This window comes from Otolemur garnettii, unplaced genomic scaffold (assembly GCF_000181295.1).
Source record: "Otolemur garnettii isolate 467f Iridium unplaced genomic scaffold, OtoGar3 scaffold00034, whole genome shotgun sequence".
Lineage (NCBI taxonomy): Eukaryota > Metazoa > Chordata > Mammalia > Primates > Galagidae > Otolemur > Otolemur garnettii.
Window position 1 is genome coordinate 11,494,689 of NW_003852429.1, and position 24,732 is coordinate 11,519,420.

Below are 24,732 nucleotides of genomic sequence, written 5' to 3' on the forward strand. Positions count from 1 at the left end.
TCCTATTTTGGCTTTTATGGGAGGCAAGAAGCCACAGCCTCATTCTTGACAAATGTTTTCATTGGCTACACAATTCTAGGTTGACAATTACTTTATTTCATCATTGGTGAGCTGTTGTCTGTCTTCTAGTTTTCTTCATTTTTGTTGACAATTTGGGTGTCAGTCAATTGCTGCTCTTTTGAAAGTCTGTTTTCTCTAACTACTCTTACCTTTTCTGTTTTCTCACTGTGATATCCCTGGATATAGATTTCTTTTTATTTCTCTTGCTTCAGGGTCATAGGACCTTTTGAATATATAGCTTGATTCATTCCACCAGTTTTGGAAAATTCTCATCAGTGGTCTCTTCAAACATTGCTCCTACGACATTCTCTTTCTCAATTCCTAAAAGCTTGTTACAACTTCTCACTATTACCTCTATGACTATTTTCCTCTCTGTTTTTTATCCTTTCATAACTCCAGGAATTTTCAAATATTTTCTAGCAATCTATTTGCTGGTGTAATAATTTTCTTCGGCTAAATGAAAATAGCTATTAAATTCATTCACTGAGTTCTTAATTTGGTTTTGTTTTTGTATTTTTCAATTGGCTCTTTTCTAAATTGGCTATGTCTTTTTTTAAGTTTTAGTTTTCTGCCAAAATTCTCAACTTTATTTTCTTGAATGTAGAAAGCATAAGTTATTTTAAAGCACTTTGCTTCTGCCAGGCACCACCAGCTAGCTGAGTGGGTTTCAGCCTTGGTTGCCTACTAGGATAATCTGGGTAGGTATAAATATCCCAGTGCACAAGATAAACTTCAGACCAATTAAATTTAAATTTCTGAGACTGTGAGATTCTGTAGGCCCAGACAGCAATATGGTTTAGGTTATCCAGGTGATTCCAGTTAACACCCACCATTGAGAATCATCACCTTGACTGAAGTTCAAGATTTAATATTATTTACAGTGGGATATACCTCCAAGGGCCAGTCTAGGTTTGCTTTCAAGTCATTTGTTCTTCTGGGAGGCAGTACTTTGCAGGAGCAACCCACTGTGTGTTTACCACGCCGCCCCCCCCCCACTCTGGACAGGTTGCATCCTCATCTTTATAACTATAGCACTGGGAGGCTGTAAAAAAGATTCCCAGTCTTTCAGCTGCAGCTTTAAAAGTTAGCAAAAGCTCTGAAAGACAAAGCTGTCTCAAATGTTAGGTCCAAGTCTCAGATTTTACATCTTCTCCAGAAATTCTTCACCACATGTTTATCTCTCGGATGCCTTCAGGAAGGTATCTTTCAAGCTGGTATTTTTTGTATGCTGTTCACTTTTTATCATTCTCACTAGGCTTGGCCCAAATTGCCTCACTTGCCATTTGATTGCTGGAGGCTCAAGTATCTCGAACTTGGTGCTATATCACTTACTTTGGGTAGAAAAAATACGAAGTGGGAGGATAGCAAAGATACTCCAAACTAAAGGATTTAGAATCATAGAAGTCTCAAGGCTAAATAAATATATGACTATATATATTCATTTTCATGTACATGTTTGCATAATAGATATTTGTTATGATTTGTTGGCATCTCTTGAATAGCTTTCCTATTTCAATGAATTTCCCCATATTGTCAGTTCTGCCTTTCCATGTTAGAAGTCGGAACTTGATCTCCCAGCCTGCTGTACAGCTAGGCACAGGCTTATGACTTAAGCTCTGAGGATCAGGTAGTCCCCTGATCTTTTGGATGATGGGCTAAGCAGCGGGCATCTTTGGTAGGCTTTTGCCTTTAGAGGGCAGCAGCGGTGAAGTTTTAGGCATCTGAACCACGGTTTCTTTGATGTGAGCTATTTCAGTTCTAGTCCTGACAGAAGGGGACGCCCAGAGAAGATTAAAACCAGCAAACATTCTAATGAGGGTAGTGCCTGTGCGAGGGAAAATACTGAAGGGTCCACAAAGAGGGGAAAGGCATCACCCGCGATGCAAATCTGATCCTGAGTAAAGAGGGAGGGACAGGTCGGGTGCAAGCGTCCTAGTGTACTGTGCAGTCTGGGAAGGCTTGGTAAAGCCCTTGGGCAGTCCTCAAGCTGTCTTAGATGGCTGTCAAAGACGTTCCCCTTCCCTCAGGAACCAGTATGCTCCGGTATTCCTACAACACTGGGTCCGGACGGGGAGCCGCCCACGGGAGGTGTGGCCTCGCTGCCAGCCCCAAAGAAGATGTCAAAAGACCAGCAGCTGGGACGCGTAAGATGCTTACGCAATCTCTACACGGTTTGGGAAAACTGATTTTTAAAATATTCTCAAGTAACATGGCGCAGCAACAATTGCAAAGAAGGTGACTCCCAGGAAACGACTGCGTTTCACAACACCTGTGTATTGGCTTGCAGCCTCAAATGCGGCAGGTGTGGGGAAAGGGAAGCGGGAAGGGAGAACAGCTGACGCAGCATTTCTGGCTGGACACAATGCAGCGGGGGAGTTTCCGTGCGCACCGCCTACGTCTTTACCCCGCACAGGGTGACACGCCTTGGTCTACTAACCCTGTTTTGTTTTTTCTCCCCTTCCCTCACGCTAAGCCACTTTTTTATTATCTACTATCGGATTGTCTATATCATATTGTTTTTTCCAAATATCCTCCACTTGTTTCCCTCCTATATTAAAAGATGTATCATTTGTCGAGTTGCACAACTGATTTAGCATGAATCCTCTTAGCCACAAATGTTATTAAAGGACGAAATGTAAACACATGTAATATGTAGAATACTATGGCTTGAAGACCAAAGTAAATGACTTTGTATCGAGTTAGTGATTTCAGGAGTTACATATGAAATCGTGGTTTCAAACTGTGGCACAGAGTCACAAATAATTTCAATAAAATCTACTTCCAGATGCTTGCACTCATCTGCCTGACGAGGCGCCTCTGAGGAAGGATGTACCTCTTCTCCTTCGCATCTCCTACTTCACAGCGGTATCTCCCACGGTTTAGAAGAAAGGCATACACCTGGATCCTACTACTGTGCATCACCTGCAGCTGGGATAGTCTCTAGGGCATCAAAGAAAGGAGCAATTTGAAATATTGTCATTTAGTAAAACTTTAATCAAAATCCAATAACCAGTCCCCTACATTTTTAAATTAAAAACAATTTTGTGGTGTGGTTAGAAAAAAAAATTTAAATAAGACCAGAATTAGTAAAAGGTTATGGTCTTTAACATATCCCAGAATCGACTGTGAGGAACAAGTGCTAGAGAATAAATACCAAAGCATAACAGCATATAGTGCTCTGCTGCTGCGCGCTCTGTCAAACAACCGTTCCTCTCATTCAATCCGTATTTTCTCCAATTTAGGCAAAGGTTATAGCAAAAGATGACATCTGTCATATGAGTGGTTCTCAAAATGGGAGTGGTTGTTTCTGAATCTTGTTCACCTCACCTTCTTAGGCATATTACATAATACTTAGATATCCTGGTTTGCTCCCTTAGACTTTACCAGCTGATGGTTCCAATTTTACAAGAGAAACAGACATGGAAACCTTGTTCTGGGTACCTAGTCCTATCATTAAATAGAAGTGTGACTTATTCATACCAAGCATCTTTTTTAAAGGCTGCATTTTCTTTTTTTGTTATTGTTGTTGGTGGGGGTGGAGGTGGGAAGGGGGACTGATACAGTCTCACTCTGTCACCCTGGGTAGAAGCCCATGGCATCATAGCTCACAGCAACCTCAAACTCCTGGGTTCAAGTAATCCTCTTGCCTCAGCCTCCTGAGTAGCTGGGGCTATAGGTGCCCTCCACAATACCAGCTAGTTTTTCTATTTTTAGTAGAGATGGGTCTGGCTCTTGCTCAGGCTGGTCTAGAACTTCTTGGGCTCAAGCAATCCACTTGCTTGGGCCTCCTAAAGCGCTAGATTTATAGATGTTAGCCACCCACCCCACCTAAAAGCTGCATTTTCAATAAAATTTTTTTTGGCTCGGCACCTGTGGCTCAAGTGGCTAAGGCGCCAGCCACATACACCTAAGGTGGCGGGTTCGAATCCAGCCCCGACCCGCCAAACAACAATGATGGCTGCAACCAAAAAATAGCCCAGCGTTGTGGTGGGCGCCTGTGGTCCCAGCTACTTGGGAGGCGGAGGCAAGAGACTTGCTTGAGCCCAGGAGTTGGAGGTTGCTGTGAGCTGTGAAGCCACAGCACTCTACCCAGGGGGATAGCTTGAGGCTCTGTCTCAAAAAAAAAAAAAATTTTTGTTCTATAATCTGTAATCAAAGTTTAACACTTACTCATGTAGTTTGATCAACTTTGTAATAACTAAAAGATGATTCAAAACTTTCAACGCTTTGATCCCAGGAAATTTTTTATAATTAAAACATTAATATACCTATTTTTCTTGCAGATGATAAATTATTAATATAATTTCCATTATAAATTAATATAATTTCCATTATAAATGCAAATTGCATGAGGATTCTGTGTAGCATGGAAATAAAGCTTCAAGAAAAAATAGGGAGGTAAAATATCTGGCTGATTATAAATGAAACATGTTCAGGCATTTTACAAATGATGGCAAGTATCAATGAGTTACATTAAACTAGATATATTTAAATGACTGATGTAAAATTTCATTAGTATTTACTATAACCCAGAAATTACATCCTCATATAATTTTTAAGTTATAATGACAAATTTAGACTTTATCTTAGAACAATATACAAAAGGATAAATGATTTTTCTAAAACATGTTTATAAGACATGTAAGCAAAGAACAACTCTTGAAGAACAGAACAGTCTAATTATCACTTTGGTTTCATAAGGCACAATCCATTCCTTATTCATTGGGTGAGTCTCCAGCAGCAGAGTGCACAAACAAACATGGGGTGGTAGAAAATGTTGGGCAGAGAGTCTAACAGAAATCCAGCTTTTTCATTAACTCATTTTGTAAACTATGGTGTTTCCTCATTTGTAAAATGAAGTGATTGGACTATTGTTCATTTAAAACTGGGAGCCATTGTACCACTATAAGCTCTATATTCAATGTCTTCAGAGAGTCCGTCATTCTATTTTTCTGTTAATTTGGAGTTCTTTTCTAGAAATAATGTGAACATAGTTGGAAATAAGGAGGAAAACATTAACTTTTCTCCCTCTCCATTAACTTTAGAGAACATGCTTCTCCAAGGCTTACGGAATGAATAAATGGTCAAGAATTCAGGTGAAACCACTGCACAGCCAAAATTGTAATTTTTGAGACTTCAGGGAAGATCTCCTAGATACTGGGGGTTGGAAATTGACATATATATACAGGCCTTCCCTTTCTACCAGACATTCTTGTAGTTGTCATTGTTGTTTAGCAGGCCTGGGCTGGGTTCAAACCCGCCAGCCCTGGTGTATGTGGCCAGCACCCTAACCACTGAGTATGGCCCCCAACCTATACCAGGCATTCTTAAATCTGTGTCCATAGGTAGAATGTAAAGGGTTCAAAATCCTGTGTAGGAAAAAAAATATGCCTTTCTTCTCACCCACCTCTTAAGTTAAATTTGTTTTATTGAATTATGAAGTAGGCCATTAACCAGAGTAGTATTTGACATTACCATCACCAATAAAAATCAGTTTCTTATACTGCAGTTGTTACAGATATTTCAAAATATCTATGTTCTTCATTTTGAAATTACGGTAGTTTATTAGACCCAGGGCTAGCTTAGGTTATTTAATGCAAAAAGAAGTACCCACATAGTTACATACACACCTAACACTACTGTTATATAACAATTTTGGCGTTAGTATTTTTGATAACCATATTTCGACATAATTCACCTCCTTTGTAATCCTATATATTTCATGTTTTTTAAAAAAATTGCTCTGAGAAATAGCCTTACTAAATGCCAAAGGGGTCTATGGCACAAAAAACGCATTAGCCTGGCAAAAGCACAGACATAAAGATCATCAGAAGACCACTGTGCAGCTTGGTGCAATTGATGGAAGTCACTGTGAATCTGAAAAACTGCAAACTGAGCAGAAAGCCATAAGGCGCAATCAAAACTTCAATTTAAGAGGAAATGAAATGTTTTTCCGAAATCCCGGAAGACAAGGGTAAGCAATGAGGATAGGAGGGGCCCATTTCAGTCTCGTGCTTTGTTACAGGCAACAAAGGCGACAGAATGGCCAACCACCCACTTCCTGTTGACTGAAGCTATTGCCTATCCCCACCCTATCCCCCTCAACTCCGCTAACTCCCCATGCTCCACCAAAGGGGCACAAACCGGACCCAAAACCTAAACCACTGAATTTACGATCTTTCAAAAAGTAGGTCTAGGGATTTCGCTGATACCGCAGGGTCCCTTTCCTCGCGTCAGTACACTGTGGCTGGGCCTGGCCCCGGAAAGTTTCATCCACCACCTCAAGTTTGGAAACCTTGTTTGCCAGACGAAAGGTTCCCCCTACTCCTGGCTGGCGTTCCATTTCCTTCCCTGTCTCTCGGCGACTGTTTCTGTCGGTCCGGGACACTAACACCTTTACTTGCAGGCAGGTGGTCTCCTAGAAAAATACCAAGCACAGGCCTCCTTAAGACCCCAGGTTCGAGAACCGAACCCTCTAGTAAAGCACTGAGACTCCGCCCCCGTCACTGCAGCCGGGGCAACACTCCGGCCTAGCTCCCGAGAGCGGCGCCGTTGGCTTACGTTTCGGTGCGTGATTGGTCACTTCACCCTGGCGGGCCGAGATTGGTGGAGGCGTGCCGGCCCCGCCCCTCGCCCCCGCCTACGGCCCGCGGCTACCCGGGTGTCCTCGCGCTGCTAGTCCGCGCGCAACCTGGCAGTTTGTCTCTTCCTCGTCCTCTAGCCTGCGTCCATGGCCACCGCCGCGACCGAGGAGCCCTTCCCTTTTCACGGTCTCCTGCCGAAAAAAGAGACCGGGGCCTCATCCTTCCTCTGCCGCTACCCGGAGTATGACGGGCGGGGGGTGCTCATCGCTGTCCTGGACACGGGGGTCGACCCCGGGGCTCCGGGTATGCAGGTGAGGCAGCCCCCGAGGGCCCGGGCGCGGGGGCGCGGGTGGCCGGGACGCAGGCGGGACGCAGCATCCGAGCCGGGCGGGCCGAAGCCCGCGCTCTGCGGCCGAGCCTGGGCTGGGGTGAACAGGGCCAGGAGGAGGCAGAGGCCAGACACGGGTGCTGGAGCGACGGGCGCCCGCCAAGGGGACCTAGAGGCGTCCCAGTGTCGGACGTGCAGGGTGGATGAGGGCCCAGAGCCTGGGTGTCCGGGCTGGGCCGTTCGTGGCCCAAGACAAAAGCTGTGTGTCTGGCGCGGCAGGTTAGGGGAGCCTGGTCCACTTTTCGCACCCAGGGAAGCCCAATTTTGCTTAGATGCTGCCAGGCCGGACACCTCGGGGCTCCTTACTCCCCACTCCACCTTCCTCTGCTGGTCCTCAGTGTCTTGGGTACCAGTCCTTGCCGGATATTTTCAAAGGAGAATTTTACAATTTTTGTCATTGGGATGCAGTGGAGAAAACAGATGGACAAATGACCTGTCAGAACTTAATTGTTAAGGTTCGGGAGATTTGGTTTGGTTTACTCTTTAAACATGAAAGCCAGTTTGGGAAGATAATACACTTCCGGAATTGTTCTTCTGCTAGTTTTGTGTATTCTATTTTTAAACGGTCTTCTGCGTGTATTTGCCTAGGGTCACTGAGTCTTGTGGCTTAGCCGTCGTTTACATAGCAAGAATCCAGTCAAAGTTTGTTTTTGGTAAACTTTGAAGGTCTTAAGAAATTGTTTCCGTACCTCAAAACGTAAGATAACATACTTTAACGATGGCTTAAGTTTTGCCTCAGGCAACTTTAAAATATCTAGATCAGAATACCATGCCAAAGGTAATTTTTAAAAAACTGCTTCTCAGTTGAAAGCATTCTGTTTAGTCCTTACAGTATAACTTTTGTAAATGTAGCTTTTTGCCAAAATCCTGTAATAAACAAAATTTCACCACGTTCAAGATTAGTTTCTCACAGTCTCCCTTGACTAATCCTATTGTGCTGATGTCTCTTTTTTAATCTGTCCTTCATCTGCATATCTTACCTCCCTTTCTGTGCTAAACATTGATGTTTAATAATTCTCTTCCTCCGGCCCCTAATATCCCTTCCCCTCTGGGTCCTTTATTGTGTTCTCTGATAAATGAGGTAGCATTTTGGAAGTCAGCAAATATGGGGGGCTGTCTGGCCAACTGTATAGAAACCCTATAGGAATCTTGCTTCCTAGTGTTAATTGTTCACCACTGTGGAGTACAATACACACCTTTGAGGAATTAGAAGAGGAGCAGGTGATGAGTACCCTCCTGTTAACTGAAGTTGTAGAGTGTTGTTATTAGGTCATTAATGACAGCCATCCCCTCAATGAGGCTTTATTTCATAGTAGTAATGCTTTCTGTTCTGCTGTGGCGTGTATTTACTTTTTATAGGGATAAGTGGGAGGAGAACAGCTGGGATAAGTGGTTCACTGGTTCCTTTGTCAAGATAGTAAGAGAATCAGAAAAATTTGGAGAAATACTGTTCTTTAGAAATTTGTACAATTTTCAGATACGGTTACCAAACTATTCTGTTACTCTGTCTAAAGTAACAGTGACTTTGATCCCACAGAGCTGCTATGAAAATGGATTGAGAGAATTAATTACATCTGACTTTTTGAAGTGTTCAAGAAAAATATTAAACACTGATTTTTTAAAATAAGGATACTTAATAGAAGGAGTTGCTGCTGAATCTTTAATCAGTTATTTGAAGGCTAAATATGAGTTACATTATTGCATGAGTAACATAATTATTCAAGCAAAAAAATATTGAAGTCGAATGAAAACAACTCATTATCTTCCAACAGCTTGACCTCTCAGACACTGACCTAAATGTGATTGTTTAAAAGAAATTCAGTAAGGTGCTTACAAACATGAGTGAATTTTTAAGGAACCTTTTTCTCTTATCTGTAATAGATTTATCTTGGGATCTATGTATATACATCATTAAGATTAGAGAGTTGATAGAAATAAAAAGGAAAGAAAGAATGGAATAGGGAGAGGAGGCTGAACTGGCCAGGTAAGGTCTGAAAAAAAACTAGAGGCACAAGTGAAAACTTTGAGGAACTCATCTCATTCTTTGATGACTTCCTTGGGCCCAGTTCTTTTGTGACAGCTCTCTAGGCGTGTTAAAAGTGTGTGTTGGAGAGGGGGGTAGTGGACAGCAGGAGAAGAATAATAATTATATAAACGATTAACTATTTCCTCAGCAAATATTCAAGCACGTGCCAGGCGCCTAAGGTTGTGTTAAATGATGTTGTCTTGTGATCTGTAACTGTTACAGAGATTGGGCAATGGGAGGCAGTGGCAGCCAATGAGAACTGGGCCAGTTTAGTTTCATAGACAAAATGGAAATTGGACCAGACCAGTTTACTGTGAATGCAGTAACCAAAAAGTCTCCCTGCCACCAGTCTTGCTTCTCTGTGATCCATCTTTCACAATGCCCAAGTTATTTTCCTTAAAAATAAAAAAAACTTATTTAAAACAAAACCATTTTGGAGTCCTAACTGCTTTTGCATACAAATCCAAAAATTTGAACTTTGTATATGATATGGCCTTTAACCATATAACACTAGCCTTCTCATCTAGCCTCACTTTGTCACCCCTTCCCCCTCCATCCCTTCTATGCTTCCCCTTGAACATTTCACTTTTCCGCTCCCAGATGTTTCATGTCCTTTTCCCAGCACCTATATTTGCATGTGATGGTTAATCTTCCTGCAAGCCTTCCACATCACCCCTAAACTCCCTTCTAATCCATTAAGACCCAACTGGGTCTTGAGTGCATTACTTTTGGAGAAATGAATTGATGTGTATATACTAGTTCCCCCAAGCTGGTTTTTGTGTTCTTATATGCTTCATAGATGTTGTCCTTACTGCTATTATGTAGTGTCTTGTATTGTAATTAGCTCTCCTCTCATCTCTCTTCCCAGCCAATAGTAAGCTTCTTGAAAGCAAATATTGTCTTATTTGTTGATTGTTATATTCTCAGAATAAAAGTCACAAAATAAGGTGCAGTGGCCCATACTTGTAATATCAGCACTTTGGGAGGCTGAGGCAGGAGAATCACTTGAGACCAGGAGTTTGAGACTAGCCTGGGCAACATAGCAAGCCTCCATCTATATAAAAGTAAAAAAAAAAAAAAAAGGCCAGGTATGATGGCATACATCTGGAGTCCCAGCTACCCAAGAGATTGAGGCAGGAGGATCACTGGAGCTCAAGAGTTCAAGGTAACAGATAAGATTTTGCCACTGCACTCCAGCTTGGACAATCGAGTGTGACTGTGTCTCTGAAAAACAAAAACAAAGAATTTTTAATGAGAATTTGTAGAGAGAGATCCTTGTAAGTGAAGCTTGTGGAAATAGCTGGTAAATAAGTCACGAAATCCCATTAGACTTTTTCCCTTTCTCCTATACTCATAATGAGGTTTCTAATGAGAGGGATCTTGTTAGTGATCATTTGTTCTTGATCTCAAGTCACTGAAGTTACCTCATTGAATGACAAGATGAAGATAGGTGGTTTGTGTTCCTGGTGCTCATTGTGTATTTTTCAAATTATGTACTTGTTCGGAATACATCTTAAAATAGCTTATTTTCTTATTATAATGACCTAACTAATTTTAATTTGGTAGATAGCATTCGCTTGATCTTAATTGTTTCTATTTTGGTAAACTTCTTTACATTTTTATTTTATTTTTTGAGAAATAAAAAAAGTTTTGATTTAAGTTTCATCATAATTTTTATAAGGGTTTAGTATGATTTCCACAGTAATTTTTTTTTAAATATGACTTTGAGCCTCCTATTAGAATTCTCATTTGTTATGGGTATAGACAGTTCCCAAGAAGTGAAGAATTACAGTAGGCAAGAGTAACAGCTGTACCTGGGAGAACTTTATGGCCCTTCGAGCTGTCAGGCCTCAGTTTTCTGTGGCAATGTAATTGAAGTGAGGTTTAGGGTCCACTAAGCTACCCTCTTGCTTTGTTGTACAGAGAAAAAACTGAGAGCCTTTGTCTCCTCCACATAGTGAATTTCATTCTCCTTCTTAGTATACATTATTCCAAAGCTTTGAGGATACTGTAGAGGAAATACTTGGTTTTGGGAAGGGGTGTGTGTTGGTCAGAAAGACAAAATGGATGTTAAACTTTGTCTTAAAATGAGAAATTTCCAGGTGGAAAATGAGTCTGGAGACTTTGTGCTCTTTCACATTGTTGACATTGCTCACGTTCCTGTTTCTTTCTTGAGGGTAGGGGTCATCTTTTGTCAGTGTCTGTATATCTGATTCCTGCTTGTAACTCAGTGATTATATCCTGAATGCAACAAATTCCCTTTGCAAAGCTAGGCCAGAAAGAGTCTAGAAATGATTTTTCCCGCAAAAGCAGTGTGAAAATGAAAATGTAGCATTACTGTTACCTGTTACCAGTCATATATGGCTGAAATGAAAATTTGTGGGCTGCCAAGAAACCATGCCTCATGAAAATCAGTCTTAATGCTAAATAATTAGTGTCAGATCATTCAGTAATTAAGTTTTGAGTACCTAACAAACACTGCTAGATATTGGGCATATGTTGGGTGATAAACTAGAAATAGTTCTTTCTTTTATATTCGGATAGGGGAAATAGATAAAGAATCACCTAACTGTATAATTAGAAATTGAATTATGTGTTGTAAGGGAAACAAGGCACGGAAAAAGAATACTCAAATTTAGGATGTCAGTCTCTTAAAAGAAGTCACCGGGCAGGCCTTTCTGAGAGGCGACAGTAGTGGGAAACTGAAAGATAAGATGGAATTCCGTGAACCAGCTGAAGGAATAAGGGATTCTAGGCAGAAGGACCCTGTTTAAAAGTCACGAGGCAGGAAACAGTTTTTCATGTTCAGGAATTGAAAGGAAGCTGGTGTGGTTAGAGTAGTAAGTGACTGGAGTGGCAGGGGTCAGATAGAGCAGGGCTTTTTATATGAGTTCTCTTGGTGCTCCATGTAAAGTGCTCCATCCATGGGCTTTACGGGGAGGATTGACACAGTACAGCTTGTTTTAATACAGGTTAAGTGTTGAAAATCGGAAATGTTCTGATAAACATGTCCTTTGAGCTTCATGTCAGCTTTAAAAGAGATTTTGGAGCATTTCAGATTTCAGATTTCTTGATTAGGGATATTCAACCTGCATTTCTTTTGGTTGGAGCCAAGGATGGAAGTTGAGAAACCTCTAAGCGGTTGATCCACATAATGAAGACAAGAGGTGATGGTGGTCTGAAGCGTTAGTATAGTGGAAGTGAAAATCAGAGGAGATGGATTGGAGCTACCTGTTAGAGAAATAACAGGACTTTCTGATAGCTTTGATGTGAAGAGTAAACTGGAGTAAAGAATCAGAGAAGGATTTTTAAGTTTCTGGCTTGAGCAATTTGATGTGTAGTGATTCCTGAGATGGCAAACACTGTAGAAAAATTGGTTTGGAGGTCATGTTGACTTTGGACTTGCTGCATTGAAGGTGTTAGGTGGCAACCAGTAATGAATGACTCCATTAAGTGGTACTACAGCTTTTTCCACTGAAGTATTGTACTTGTCCAGCCCAAGGCTCACCTTCAGATCTTTTCTCGAATGTTACCTTCTCAGCAGGCCCTTCCTTGACTAGCTGAGTTAAAATTGAAAGCCCCACATCACCTGTCGCCTTTCCCTGCAAAATTTTTCTCCACAGTGATGTCACCATCTGACATGTTCTTTATTTTCGTTCTGTTATTGACTGCTTCCTTGCTATAACATAAGATCTTTGAGGTCAGGGATTTTTGTGTGTTTATCACTGCTGTATCCTCAAAACCTAAAATAGGGTTTGGCCTGTAGTAAATGCTCAGTAACTATTTGTTAGGTGAATGTATGAAACCACTTGAAGGATCTTGTGGTGTTCCAGGACTAAATTTTCTTGTTAGTATTCATCAGGCTTTTGTATTAAAAGAATTCAGTTCTCTTTTTTAAATGAATGCAGTTTTGTGGGACATACAATACACAGACACACACTTAAGTTTACCTTGCTTTCTTTAAAGATAAAAACCTAAAATCTGTAATTCTTATCTGACTTGTCTCAATTTTCAGGTTACAACTGATGGAAAACCAAAAATCATTGATATCATTGATACAACAGGAAGTGGTGATGTGAATACTGCTACAGAAGTTGAGCCCAAAGATGGCGAAATTATTGGACTTTCAGGAAGAGTGCTTAAGGTTGGAGCTTTTATCTTTTTTAAATTTTCTTTTCTTGGTACTGTTGCCTTAAAGCATCTAATGTTTTTAGCTTACATTTGACGGTAGGGAATTAGCTTCTGGCTGTATAAAAAATTACCTGAAAACTTCATGGTTTAAAGCAAGTATTTATTACAGTTCTGTGAGTCAGGAACCTGGGTGTGACTTAGCTGAGTGCCTCTAGTTCCAGAACTCTGATGAGGTTGCAAGCAACAGCAACTGTGGCTTCCTATGACGGCTCGCCCTGGGTGGGGCTTACCCAAGTGGTCATTGGCAGGCTTTGGTTCTTAGCTACCTGGGTCTCTCCACAGTGCGGTTTTATACAACATCGCAGCTGTCTTCCCTGAGGAAAGAGTGATCCAAGAGGGAGTTCCCACCATAAAGGTCATAATCTTTTTATAAAAGTAACCTTTGAAGTGACAACCCATCATTTGGCTATATCCTATTCATTTGAAGTGAATCAGTAAGTCCAGTACATAGTTAAGATGAGGGAATTTCACAAAAAGCATGAATACCAGTAGGTGTGGCTCAATGGGACCATCTTAGAAGGTGCCGTTGTTTTATTATTCGGTAAAGTGTTTGGAATTGAGTTGTTATTTTCAATGAAGTTGCCAAATTCTGTCTTATGTTTTGAATAGAAAGGGGGAGAAAGCTACTGAATGTTGGTTTTGCCTTCAGTTTCCCAATATTCCCAGTGAACTTCATGAAAAAATATTTAGGGTCTAATAGCTGTAGACTAAATGCATAGCTTTGTCTTATTCTGTGTCCTTGGTAAAAAGGCTTGGGTAGCTAAACATGAAAAATGATTATAAGGAAGCACAGAGCAGATCATGGGATTTTAGCTAATGAGTGTAGAGGATGGCAAGAATTTGTGATTTGGCACTTTATCTTTTAAAGCAGTAAGCAGAATTAGTTTGGAATATAAAATTGTGGTTATTAGATTTCCTAAAGAGCTACATTTAACACTTCCCACTTCTGTCTGAGTTATATTTAGGCATTGTCCTTTATCTATACTTACTACAGTAGCATATTGGTTTTCTGTGCTGTGTGACAAATTATTACAAACTTAACAGCTTAAAATACAAACATTTTTATATTATTATCTCAATATCTCCGTGGATCAGGAGTCCATTTATGGCTTTTTATGGGTCTCTGGTTTGGATCTTAAAAGACAGCAGTCAAGGTCAAAGCCTCATCTGAAACTCAGGGTCCTCTTTTCAAGTTCGCCTACTTTGGAAAAATTCATTTCCTTACAGCTGTAAAACTCAAGATAACTTGCTTCTTCAAGGCCAGCAGGAGAATCTGACTGTGGGGATGGCCCCAGCTCTTTTAAAGAGCTCATCTGCTAAGTTCGAGCCCACCCAGAATAATCTCCCTTTTGATTAACTTGAAGCCCTTAATTACATCTGCAAATCGAGGTTGGGTCATCTTAGAAATCTGGCTGTCAAGGGCAGATGGCAGGCATTAATGTCCAGGTTTTGCTTCATTTCCAGTGTTAGGGACTGAATGTGTCCCTTCCACATTTCAAATGCTGAAGCTCTAACCCCCTAGTGTGATGGCGTTTGGAGGTTGGATCTTTAGGTGGTAATTAGGGTAGGGTTGGGTATATAAGGTCATGAAAGTGAGGCCCCTCAGGATGGGATTAGTACCCCTAAAAGAAGGAATACAAGAGAGCTTGCTCTCTAGACTGTGTGTGGACAGAACAAGAAGGTGGCCTCTGTAGGCCAGGAAGAAGGCTCTTCACCAGAACTCAGCCATAATGGTACTGTGTTGGAACTTCCAGCCTCCAGAGCTATGAGATAATAAATTTCTGCTGTTAAAGTCATTCAGTTTATGGTACAGGCTCAGTATCCCTTATCTGAAAGGCTTAGGACCAGAATATTGTGGATTTTGAATATTTGTATTATACATACCAGTTGAGAGTCCGTCACCCCAAATCCTTTAAAATCCTAAATACTTCAAAATCCAGAACTCTTTCGAGCGTCAACATGATGCTCAAAGGGTATGTTCACTGGGCATTTTTTAGGTTTCATACATTCAGATTAGGGATGCTATGTGTATAGTGCAGGTATTCCAGAATCTGAAATCCAAAACCTTTGTGGTTCCAAGTGTTACAGATAAGGGATATCTACCTGTATTTTCTTATGACAGTCTGAGCTAAGACACTGTGCACTTTTATTTAAAAAAAAGAAAGAAAGAAAAAAAGGAAGAAAAGAAAATGCAAGGAAATTAGTTTCCATATAGCTGAATTACCCCTCGGTCAACCTGTCATTTAGAAAATATTAGAAAGAGATTTATGTTACTCTGGAAAACTAGAGAGCTTTCCTGGTAAGTTACACAGATTTAGAACCATTAAGTGTTATTCTCAACCATTTATTTAAAAGTATTATATAGCTCTAGTAACCCAATGCTTTAACCACATAAACTAATGATGTCACTGCACAAAATGACAGAGGTAGAACTGCACAGACAGAGGTGTTTAAAGGAAGAATTGTATGTCACTAATATGTAAAACTTGAAAATTGACGATGTCTTTTCTCAGCTGGACAGATTTCTTTAGCTCTACTATTAAAAATTCTCAACCCATCATTTTGGGGTTTTTTTTAATTTAATTTTTAGTTGTATCCAATACATCTGGATAGTTTGAAAAGACAAACATTTCTGTAAGGCTTCTAACAAGAAAATTTAATTCCCTGTCTCATCTCTTCTGCTGATTTCTACCCCACCAAACTTAAGCCATTGGTACTTTAAACTCTTTTTAGTGTTTCAAGTAGCATATTAATACTTTTTCTTATGTTTTTTCCCTAGTCTTAATTTGTAGAATTACTATGTAGCTGAAGAGAGTTTAAGTTTAAAGTCCTTTATTTCCAAGGATTTTTTTTTTTTTTTGTATTGTCTCTTAGGTAACTTCTTCCCTTTTGTTATTGCTGTTCTTTTATCCTTGGACCTCGGACCTCTTGGATTGTCTCTTTTCTTCTTGAGAGTTTTCCAAGTTTTTTTCAACGTTGTCTTCTAGCCCTTGTGCACACTTTGTTAAATTTTGCCTATTTTTAATTGTAAGAGCTTCTTTATTTTCATTCAGCATGATCCTGTTTGCAACATTTTATCTCTATGGGAAGAGATAAATGTTTGTCTCTAAATTTTTTTGCTCTTTGTTTCTTCCTGTTCTCCTCTTAGTCTCCTCATCTGCTTCCTTTTCCTCCTCTCCTTTTTCCTTTTTTCTTCACCCTCTTCTTCCTCCCTTCTGGAATTCTTCTTGCTTTTCTCCTTACTTGTTCTCTGCTTTGTACTATTATTTTTCTTAGGTGTCTAGTCACCCCTAGCAAGGCACAAGAAATACTGATTGGAGGTTCTTCACTTGTGCAGTGTCTTTCGGTGGTGGGTTTCACTGTAGGGCAATGAGAATATTGGGATGGGGACCCCAGAATGTCAGTCCGTAGTATGTTTTTTTCCATTGATATATTTAGTTACCTGAAGAGGACCTTAGCCTATCTGGCCTGGGATTTAGGGGGAAGAGTGAGAGAGAGGTAAGCCTGACTGTTGTTATTCAGAGAGTCTGGCCAAGAAAGGGGCCTGGGGATATCTCTTGGCAGACTCTCTCAGTGTGTCTCATCTCCCTTTTGCAGTCAAATGCTCTACCGCTGAGCTATACCCTGCACTTCCCTCTCTCCTTTGCATTGTAAAATGTTCAGAAGGTTAACATCCTAACATCTCTGGTTCAAATTAGGAGAGTTGCCTGGTTGGTGAAGTTAGGGCAGGAAGTGGGATGGGGTGGTGGGAGTCTAATTGTTCCTTATACCAACTTTCCACCAATCTTGATTACAAATCCCCTCTCGATCCATATATAAAATGTACCCACATGCATTCGGTTAATTTTTTTCCAAAGATGTGCAAGTGTTCATGTATTTTGTAATAGTCATTAAAAAGAGGAATTACTACTCACTGGGAGTCTAGCTATTTGGTGCTGTCCAACTCTTACTACACACTACACAACTTTCAGAAAGCAACACCGTGAAGTCTTCAAGTCTCTTTGACTTAGTCCTGCCTTAAAATGAATTAAATATGTCTATTATATTCCTCCTTCCAAAAAGCCTCATAAACTGCTGACAGGTAACGTCTTACGAGTTTAAGGTCAATTCTTAGATGTTTTGAATGTTTTAGTAGTCTCATTTCTAAGGATGGGTGATATTCCAAAGCCGCCTTGAGAAACTAGTGATAGTTTACTTCTGGCCATCGGTACTGACATAAACAAGTAAAAGCAAAAAGTGAATAGAACATTAACACTTCTTACTGTAAGATACACATACATAAAGTTTATAAAGCACATGGACGGTTTAATGGCCTGTGGCCAGTATCGTAACCTGTTTTAACTTTCGTGATAATCATTTCTTTGCTTTCCTTTGCCGTTTTACCACACCTATGTCAACACATAACATACGTTGTTAGTTTTGCCTGTTTTTGAACTTTACATGAATAGTGTCATTTCTGTATGATTTTATGTCTTCTCGCCCTTGGTGGTGGTTGTGAGATTTGAGATCTGTAAGATTTGCCCATGTTGTTGAATGTTGCAGTGATTTTTCTTCAGTTTCATGGCTGCCATGGTTGTTTATGCCACATTCTGTCCGTTCTCCTATGTTGTGTGTGTATCCTGTGTACTTGTGTGTGGCCATCTCCAGGTCATCTGCCTAGGAGTGGAATTGCTATGTCATTGGAGATAACTGCTCTTTTAATACTTGGTATTTTCAAACTTTTTAATTTTTGAAACTATGCCGGGAAGCTAGTTATATCATATTGTAGTTTTAAAGTGCATTTCCCTAATTTCTGCTGAGGTCAACTGCCTTTTCCTGTGTTTTGGTTTTGTATTCATTCTTTGTGAGTGCCTGTTAAAGTTCATTGGTGTTTTTATGCTAGTGAGTTTTCTTACTGATTTGTGCAATTTATTTATCTCCTGATCGTGTGTGTTTCTGATATCTTCTTCCATTCTATGCTTGTGTTTTTATGATGTTTTGTCAATCATAAAGGCAATGTTTTGCCTTTTTGATTAGGGTTTTTCTTTCAACAAAATTTTTTCTGGCCTCATAATCATGAAAATATTCTCCTGTATTTCTAAAAAGTTTCACAGCTTTTCTCTTCATATTTGTTCTAGAATTCACCTGGAATTGATTTTATGGACTTAGTTTGAAGTACTTCTGTTTCCCCTTTCCCATGAGAAGACCCAGTGGTCCCAGCACCATGTATTAATACTCCACAATCTCCCTGCTAAATTTAGTGCCTTCTCGCTTTGTAACCTTCAAAATGTGGCGAATTTCTAAGGCAGTGGTTCTCAACCTTCCTAATGCCGCAACCCTTTAATACAGTGCCTCATGTTGTGAGGGACTCCCCAATTTTATGGTTGGGGGTCACCACAACATGAGGAGCTGTATTAAAGGGCCACAGCATTAGGGAGGTTGAGAACCACTGCTCTAAGGTCTTATTTCCTATTTTCTTTGTCCCTTTGGGTGTTTTTTTTCCCTCCTTTATTCTAATTTGAGTAGCATTTTGGAAGGGACGACAGTGCTTTTTTAATTTTACCACATTTAACTTGAAGTCGTATTTAGCCTTTAAGTCAATATTTAGCCTTAATTTTTTTTTTTTTAAAGTAAACCCAGGCATAATGAATGACCCGGCCAGATTTAGCCCAATATTTAGATAAGGAGGTAGCCTGAGGATGTGTGTGCACACATGGCCTATGCTGTGAGGCTGGCATGGCTGAAATTATTTTGCAGCAAAAAAAAAAAGAAAATACATCTAAAAGGACTTAACTACTTAATTAAGATAACACATGGCTCATTAAAAAAGAGAGAAATGAAGTGTGATTGGTAATTAGAGATGACATAGGTAACATAAAAATCAGTCTATTCATTGTAGTTACCATGTAATCAGAACCATTTTAAAGATACCAATTTAACTGGTCAAGTGTAAAAGTTTGATTCTTAAACCAAAAATAATTTTTATACAACAGTCAGTGGATAAAATAACATATTTTATAATTGATTCATAAAGTTAATTTGGTCAAGGATGGGTAGGTAAGATAACCATGACTATAACTATTGTCTGATTTTTGGAACTAGTCTGCCTTCACTGTGAGGAAAATGTACAGTCATGATTTGGAAAGTACCTGGTTCCACGGACCCTGCCGATTTTGGTCTTATAATCAAGTATAAATTATGTCTATTGGATTATTTTTATTGTATATATGTTGTAAGTAGTTGCAATTTACTATGTCTTAACCCCTTTTTATTTTACAGTTTAGTTCTTTGTCCATTTAATCCTTTGGGATTTCATAGCTTTCTGTTATCTCCTCAATGATGCAGTTGCCGTTAGCTGAGGGTTATAAGGCTGCCTGTGTAAGGGACACTCCCCGAATACTCTTCGATTTGTTAGCAAGTGACTGCTTCTGTATTGTTGCAGTACATTACTGTTTTGTTGTGGTCTGTTGTAGAAACATGAGTTAAGAATTCCTATTTTCTAAAGGTTGATAAATTTTGAATGAAAAATGCTTGCTCATATATCAACATAACTGAAATTTCACAGTCTCCAGACATTTAGTTGATTCAGAAATGATTAATGATAGGTAAACCTTTGAAAAGTCACAATTCAATAGGTCTTTCAAGTTTGGTGAGTGGCCATTTCTTCTGTTTGTGAGCATATTTCATTCAAAAGTTTTCTATGTGGGAAATAACTGGATGAGGGACTTGAGAACCAGTTGGTTGAAGTTATTTCACAAGAAAGGATTGTGGAGTCAGCCAGCCCCAAGTGGCTGATGTTCAACTTTATAATTTATACAGATTTAAAAGCTAATTTTGATGATCCAGGTCCTATGATGGTGTAGAATATGAATATTCTTCATTTTCTTGATAGACATTTCAAATTTGTTGATGCTCAGTGCATTATTTACCATAATCATAAGGTAGGGATTCCTTTCTTCTTTTTGCAGATAAAGAAGTAGAGGTCTGTGGGTCTCACCTAGTTAGAGAGTTTGGATTCTCAGCCAGATTTATGTCTTGAAATCAAATATCCTTTACACTGAATGTTTGGTCTCTATGATAGATAGGTTCCAGTTTTCAACCTTCCTGTTGTTGGAGCAAGTAATTTTAATTTCTTTCGCTGCTTCTATTTGCAATCTGGGCATACTGTGTCTGTCGTTCTATTAATCAAAAGCATTAAGTGATGTTTTTAAATACTTTGAAAGAGTTAAAAACAATATTATAAAATGTTAGATATAATTATTAACATGATTTTACAGAATTTTCTTCTTAAGAATTCAAAGAGCCTTTGTTTAGTATCTATGCATTGTCTCTGTGGTGTTGTAGAAGAGAGCGAAATTCTTTTTCATAACAGGAAATCTGAGCATAGAGATGGTTCTGTGTATTGCTGCTTCTGTTCTGCAATCATTTGATGTGGTAGAGTGGTGAAGGGGGAGATGAGGTGTCATCGATATTAAAGAACTAACAATCTGAGCGGTTTAATGAGCTAGTAAGCTGAAAGCATTTATAGACTAAAGCATAGTATGAATGAAAGGTAGTATTCTGGTTGAACTATCTCATTTATGGATGAGAAAAAAAGAAGCCATACTTTTTTCTCAGTAGTAAAGCATTGGAATGGAGAAGCATTTAGTGAATGAGCAATTTACCTTTTTTTCTGTAGATTCCTGCAAGCTGGACAAATCCCTCAGGCAAATACCATATTGGCATAAAAAATGGTTATGACTTCTATCCTAAGGCTCTCAAGGAAAGGATACAGGTAATATACAACCTGGGTCGATGACTTGCATATTTTCTTCCTTAGGTTTTACTTCTACTAAAGAAAGAGGAGTTTTTCTTAAAACCTCAATAACTCTTTAATTATTTAAGGGGCTGAATGGCTTTCAGTGGTTAAAGATTTTTTCAATGCAGTGTTATTCATTTGCATTAGTGGTTCTTCGTTTTGAATACATGAGGGAATCTGTGATCACACTGAAATTGCGTTCATATTTCTATACTCATGTTTTTTGGGGATATAGGGATAGAGCTTTCATTGGATTTTTAACACGTTAACTGCCATGTGAGTTATGAATTATTGTTCATGTTTTCACATTACTTTTACCTTACTAATTTTTGAGTTTTTGTATTTTTTCTTGATGTATGTTTTAGAATTGTTTTTGAAATTTTTCCTTTATTTTTATAATTAAATACCGTGGCCCGAAGGGAAAAAGTTTTCCACCTGTAGTGTGGCAGTCAGTGTGTTAGTCAGTGTGTTAAAGGACTTGTTTGAAAAAGGCTAAAGATAGCAGATTTAAAGTCCAGACCTCATTAAACCAGTTTCTATGATAGTTTGTTCGCATTTTTTTCTCCTTTTGCTGTTTAGCCTTCTTGCTCCCAGTTAGTCATCACTCAGTATTAAAGAGTTAACCAGACCTACAGCTGCTGAAGAAACACAAGTGTGTCATTGCACAGATGAGAGTTGTAAGTAGAGTGATAAGGAGCCTGACTTAACACAGTGCTGTTCAGTAGAACTTTCCCTGATGATGGAAATGTTTGAAGAGAGCCATTAGCCACAGTAGCTGTTGAAAACTTGAAATGTGGCTGATATAACTAAGGAACTGGGATTTGAATTTTATGTAATATTTTTAAATTGAAATAGCAACATGTGGCTAGTGGCTACCTTGTTGGACATTACTTCTTTAAAAGATACTAGTAGCTGGTATAAGTCCAGGGTTTCAACTATAAGGTAAGGTGTAATCCTTGAAAGTAAATAAGACTTATGGGCCCTTTTCTATGATCCCAGTGTTGTCATTTGCTTCTCCAGGGGTCTGAGAACCATAAGAAGTTTCTCAGTAGATTACATATTTAACCTTGACATTTACCAGTTTCAATGCTTATAACTTAGCTTTTATTGGATACCATATTTTTAAATTTCTGACTGAAATACCCAGATAGCATTCCTGTGCAGTGTATTAAATTGAATCAGCTGTGTTAACATGCAGATACAGCGTGGCTAAGTATAAGCTGACCATTTAGATTAGCTAAATTGATTGTTTTCCTGGAAAGGATTCCTTTAACTAGCAAACTTCCCTTGAGAGTCAGCATGGGTTAAAGACACTAGAGATGAAGATGCTGACCAATTTCAGTAACAGAATACTATCAAGTTCTCTTCTTCCCGTCCCAAAGAGGATGGGCAGAAATAACCTAAAGAGGAGGGAGGAAGCTGAGGAGCAAACCCTGCGTGACTCTCAGCACAGCTTGCAGCTGCAGTCCTGTGCTGGGCCTTGGCTTATAACATTTTTATGTTCTGTGTGGGCCCAGAATACAGAATTTTCTTTAACTGGAAATTTAATCAGTTTCCTGATGTGGTACTACATATTCTTGGAGAAAGGAAGAATTTAAATTGGGGATTACAGTATGTAAAAATACATTTGGAGTGTCTTGGTAAACATCCTATAAACCTCTATATATAGAAGATGGTGTAGCATCACAACTGGTAAGAAGACTCACATGTAAATAACCGTCTGGATTTATCCGAATATTTGTCAGCCTAATTGAAAGGTGAATTTTTTTCTTTGCAGAAAGAACGGAAGGAAAAAATCTGGGACCCTGTTCACAGAGTTGCACTTGCAGAAGCCTGTAGAAAACAGGAAGAATTTGATGTTGCCAACAATGGCTCTTCTCAAGTTGGTGCTAGTCGCTTTTGTTTAAACATTATCATGCAACCACCTTACTGTAGAGCTTTTAAGAGAACTAATACAGTCTTGTCTTTTTACAGATTTTCTTTTAAGTTGGTTAATTTTACTAAATTTTCCTTTATTATTTATCCTAAAGTCAGTTTTCATATGTATTTATCAATTTTTTAAAAGCTTAATTAGCACATAATACACATTGGATAAAAGTACATAAATCCTAAGTGTGTAGTTACAAATTCTGTCATGTAGGGTCCCCCTGAAATCCCTCCCTGGCACCTTCCTTAATCACTGCTCTCCTCCTCCTCCCCCTCCCCAAAGACAACCACCATCCTGATTCTCATGCTAAGGATGATTTTGCCTATTTCGAATTCTGTATAATAAAACCACACAGTATCCTTTTATTCGTAGCTTCTTTTGCTCAGTGTTACATTATGATCTTCGTCCATGTTTGGGGTATTGATGTTTTCATTGCTTTGTGATATTGTGTTATATAGGCACCCCACAATTCTGCAGTTAATTTTCAGTTTTTGACTATTAAGAATAGTGCTATTTTAAACATTTCAAGGGAGTCATAAAGTGGTTGTACTGGTTTATATTTCCCCAAGAAGTATATGAAAGTTCTTATTGTTACACACCCTGGTCATTAAATTTTTCTGAATCAGTTATTAAAATGAAAATAATGTCTTGGTGTTTATTATGTAACTATAGCATGTGCTAGTTGCAGGAACTTTGGACAACACAGGTATAAAGTTGCAAGTTTTTAGAAAAGACTTCATAATCACCACAATTTGGTGTTTATCCTCCTAAATTGTTCTTTAAATGTGTGCATGTACCTTTTGTTAATCAAACATAGAATTATATTAGTAGTTCTATATTAATAGCTCTGACTACTATTAAAATCCCATGAAGAGCTTTAAAAACTGCCAGTGCTTATGTTCTATAGAGGAATTAAATAAAACCTTATGAAGGAGGAGCATTTTAAAAACTCCCTAGGTGCTTTAATCAACGTGCAACTGGGGTTGAGAAACACTGGCTTATAAATATGATTTGAATTTTAATTTACTTTATGTATGTCATCCTTTTTAAACACCTGTGCAATTATCTGTTAAATCAATATTTGCACTTCAGCTACTCACTCTTAGACACACTAAATGTAGTATTTCAGGTACCATATATATAGTTATCTTCATAAAAGAGATCTGAATTTCATTACTCATTGTGTTACATGTTATATACTAACAATATCTGTATATTTGGCTATTTACTTTAAGGAGGAGTAATACTAACTACTGAATAAATAAAAATTGAAGCAAAACAAGATTTTGGGAGCATATGAAAATCAAATTTTCATTCAGTAGAACTACTTAGGTGAATGTAGAGCAATCTAGTACAGTATGTAGTTATCAAAAAATCTCAAAGCATAGGAAATTGCCATTTTTATAGGTCGAAAATGGTGAAATAACAGCAGTTTCCTATGATTAATTCAACCTAATACATTCTGTAATTATATGTTAAGTATTCTTATCAGATCTTTTCAAAGAGGGTTTCAAAAATACTTTGATAACCGCTGGCCGAGATAATAACTTGCTGTTCTACCAGTTTGTGATGTCCTCAGAGGGGTAACATAAAGATGAGTGACTTGCTCAGGATTGCACCGCTAACACATGACCAAATTTGAATCTCATGGCTCTAGGACAATACTCCAGCCACACAATTCGTAGGAAGAAAATTGATTTAAAACCACATTAAGTGTCGTTACGGTGACATTTTCTGTAAATGGCCAGATAGTAAATATTTTCAGCACTCTTTGTTATG

At 38.9% G+C, this 24,732-nt stretch overlaps 1 protein-coding gene across 2 annotated transcripts in view; it reads left to right on the plus strand.

The window, feature by feature from the left end:
• The first annotated feature begins 6,687 nt into the window (after positions 1–6,687).
• TPP2 (tripeptidyl peptidase 2) overlaps positions 6,688–24,732 on the plus strand; it is a 68,795-nt gene continuing 50,750 nt past the window's right edge. For both annotated transcript variants that reach the window (XM_023513094.1, XM_003789607.3), the window contains exons 1-4: positions 6,688–6,955; positions 13,074–13,202; positions 20,907–21,002; positions 22,804–22,908. In XM_023513094.1, coding sequence (XP_023368862.1) covers positions 6,791–6,955; positions 13,074–13,202; positions 20,907–21,002; positions 22,804–22,908 — 495 coding nt within the window. In that variant the 5' untranslated portion in view covers positions 6,688–6,790. The remainder of the gene's footprint in view (positions 6,956–13,073; positions 13,203–20,906; positions 21,003–22,803; positions 22,909–24,732) is intronic.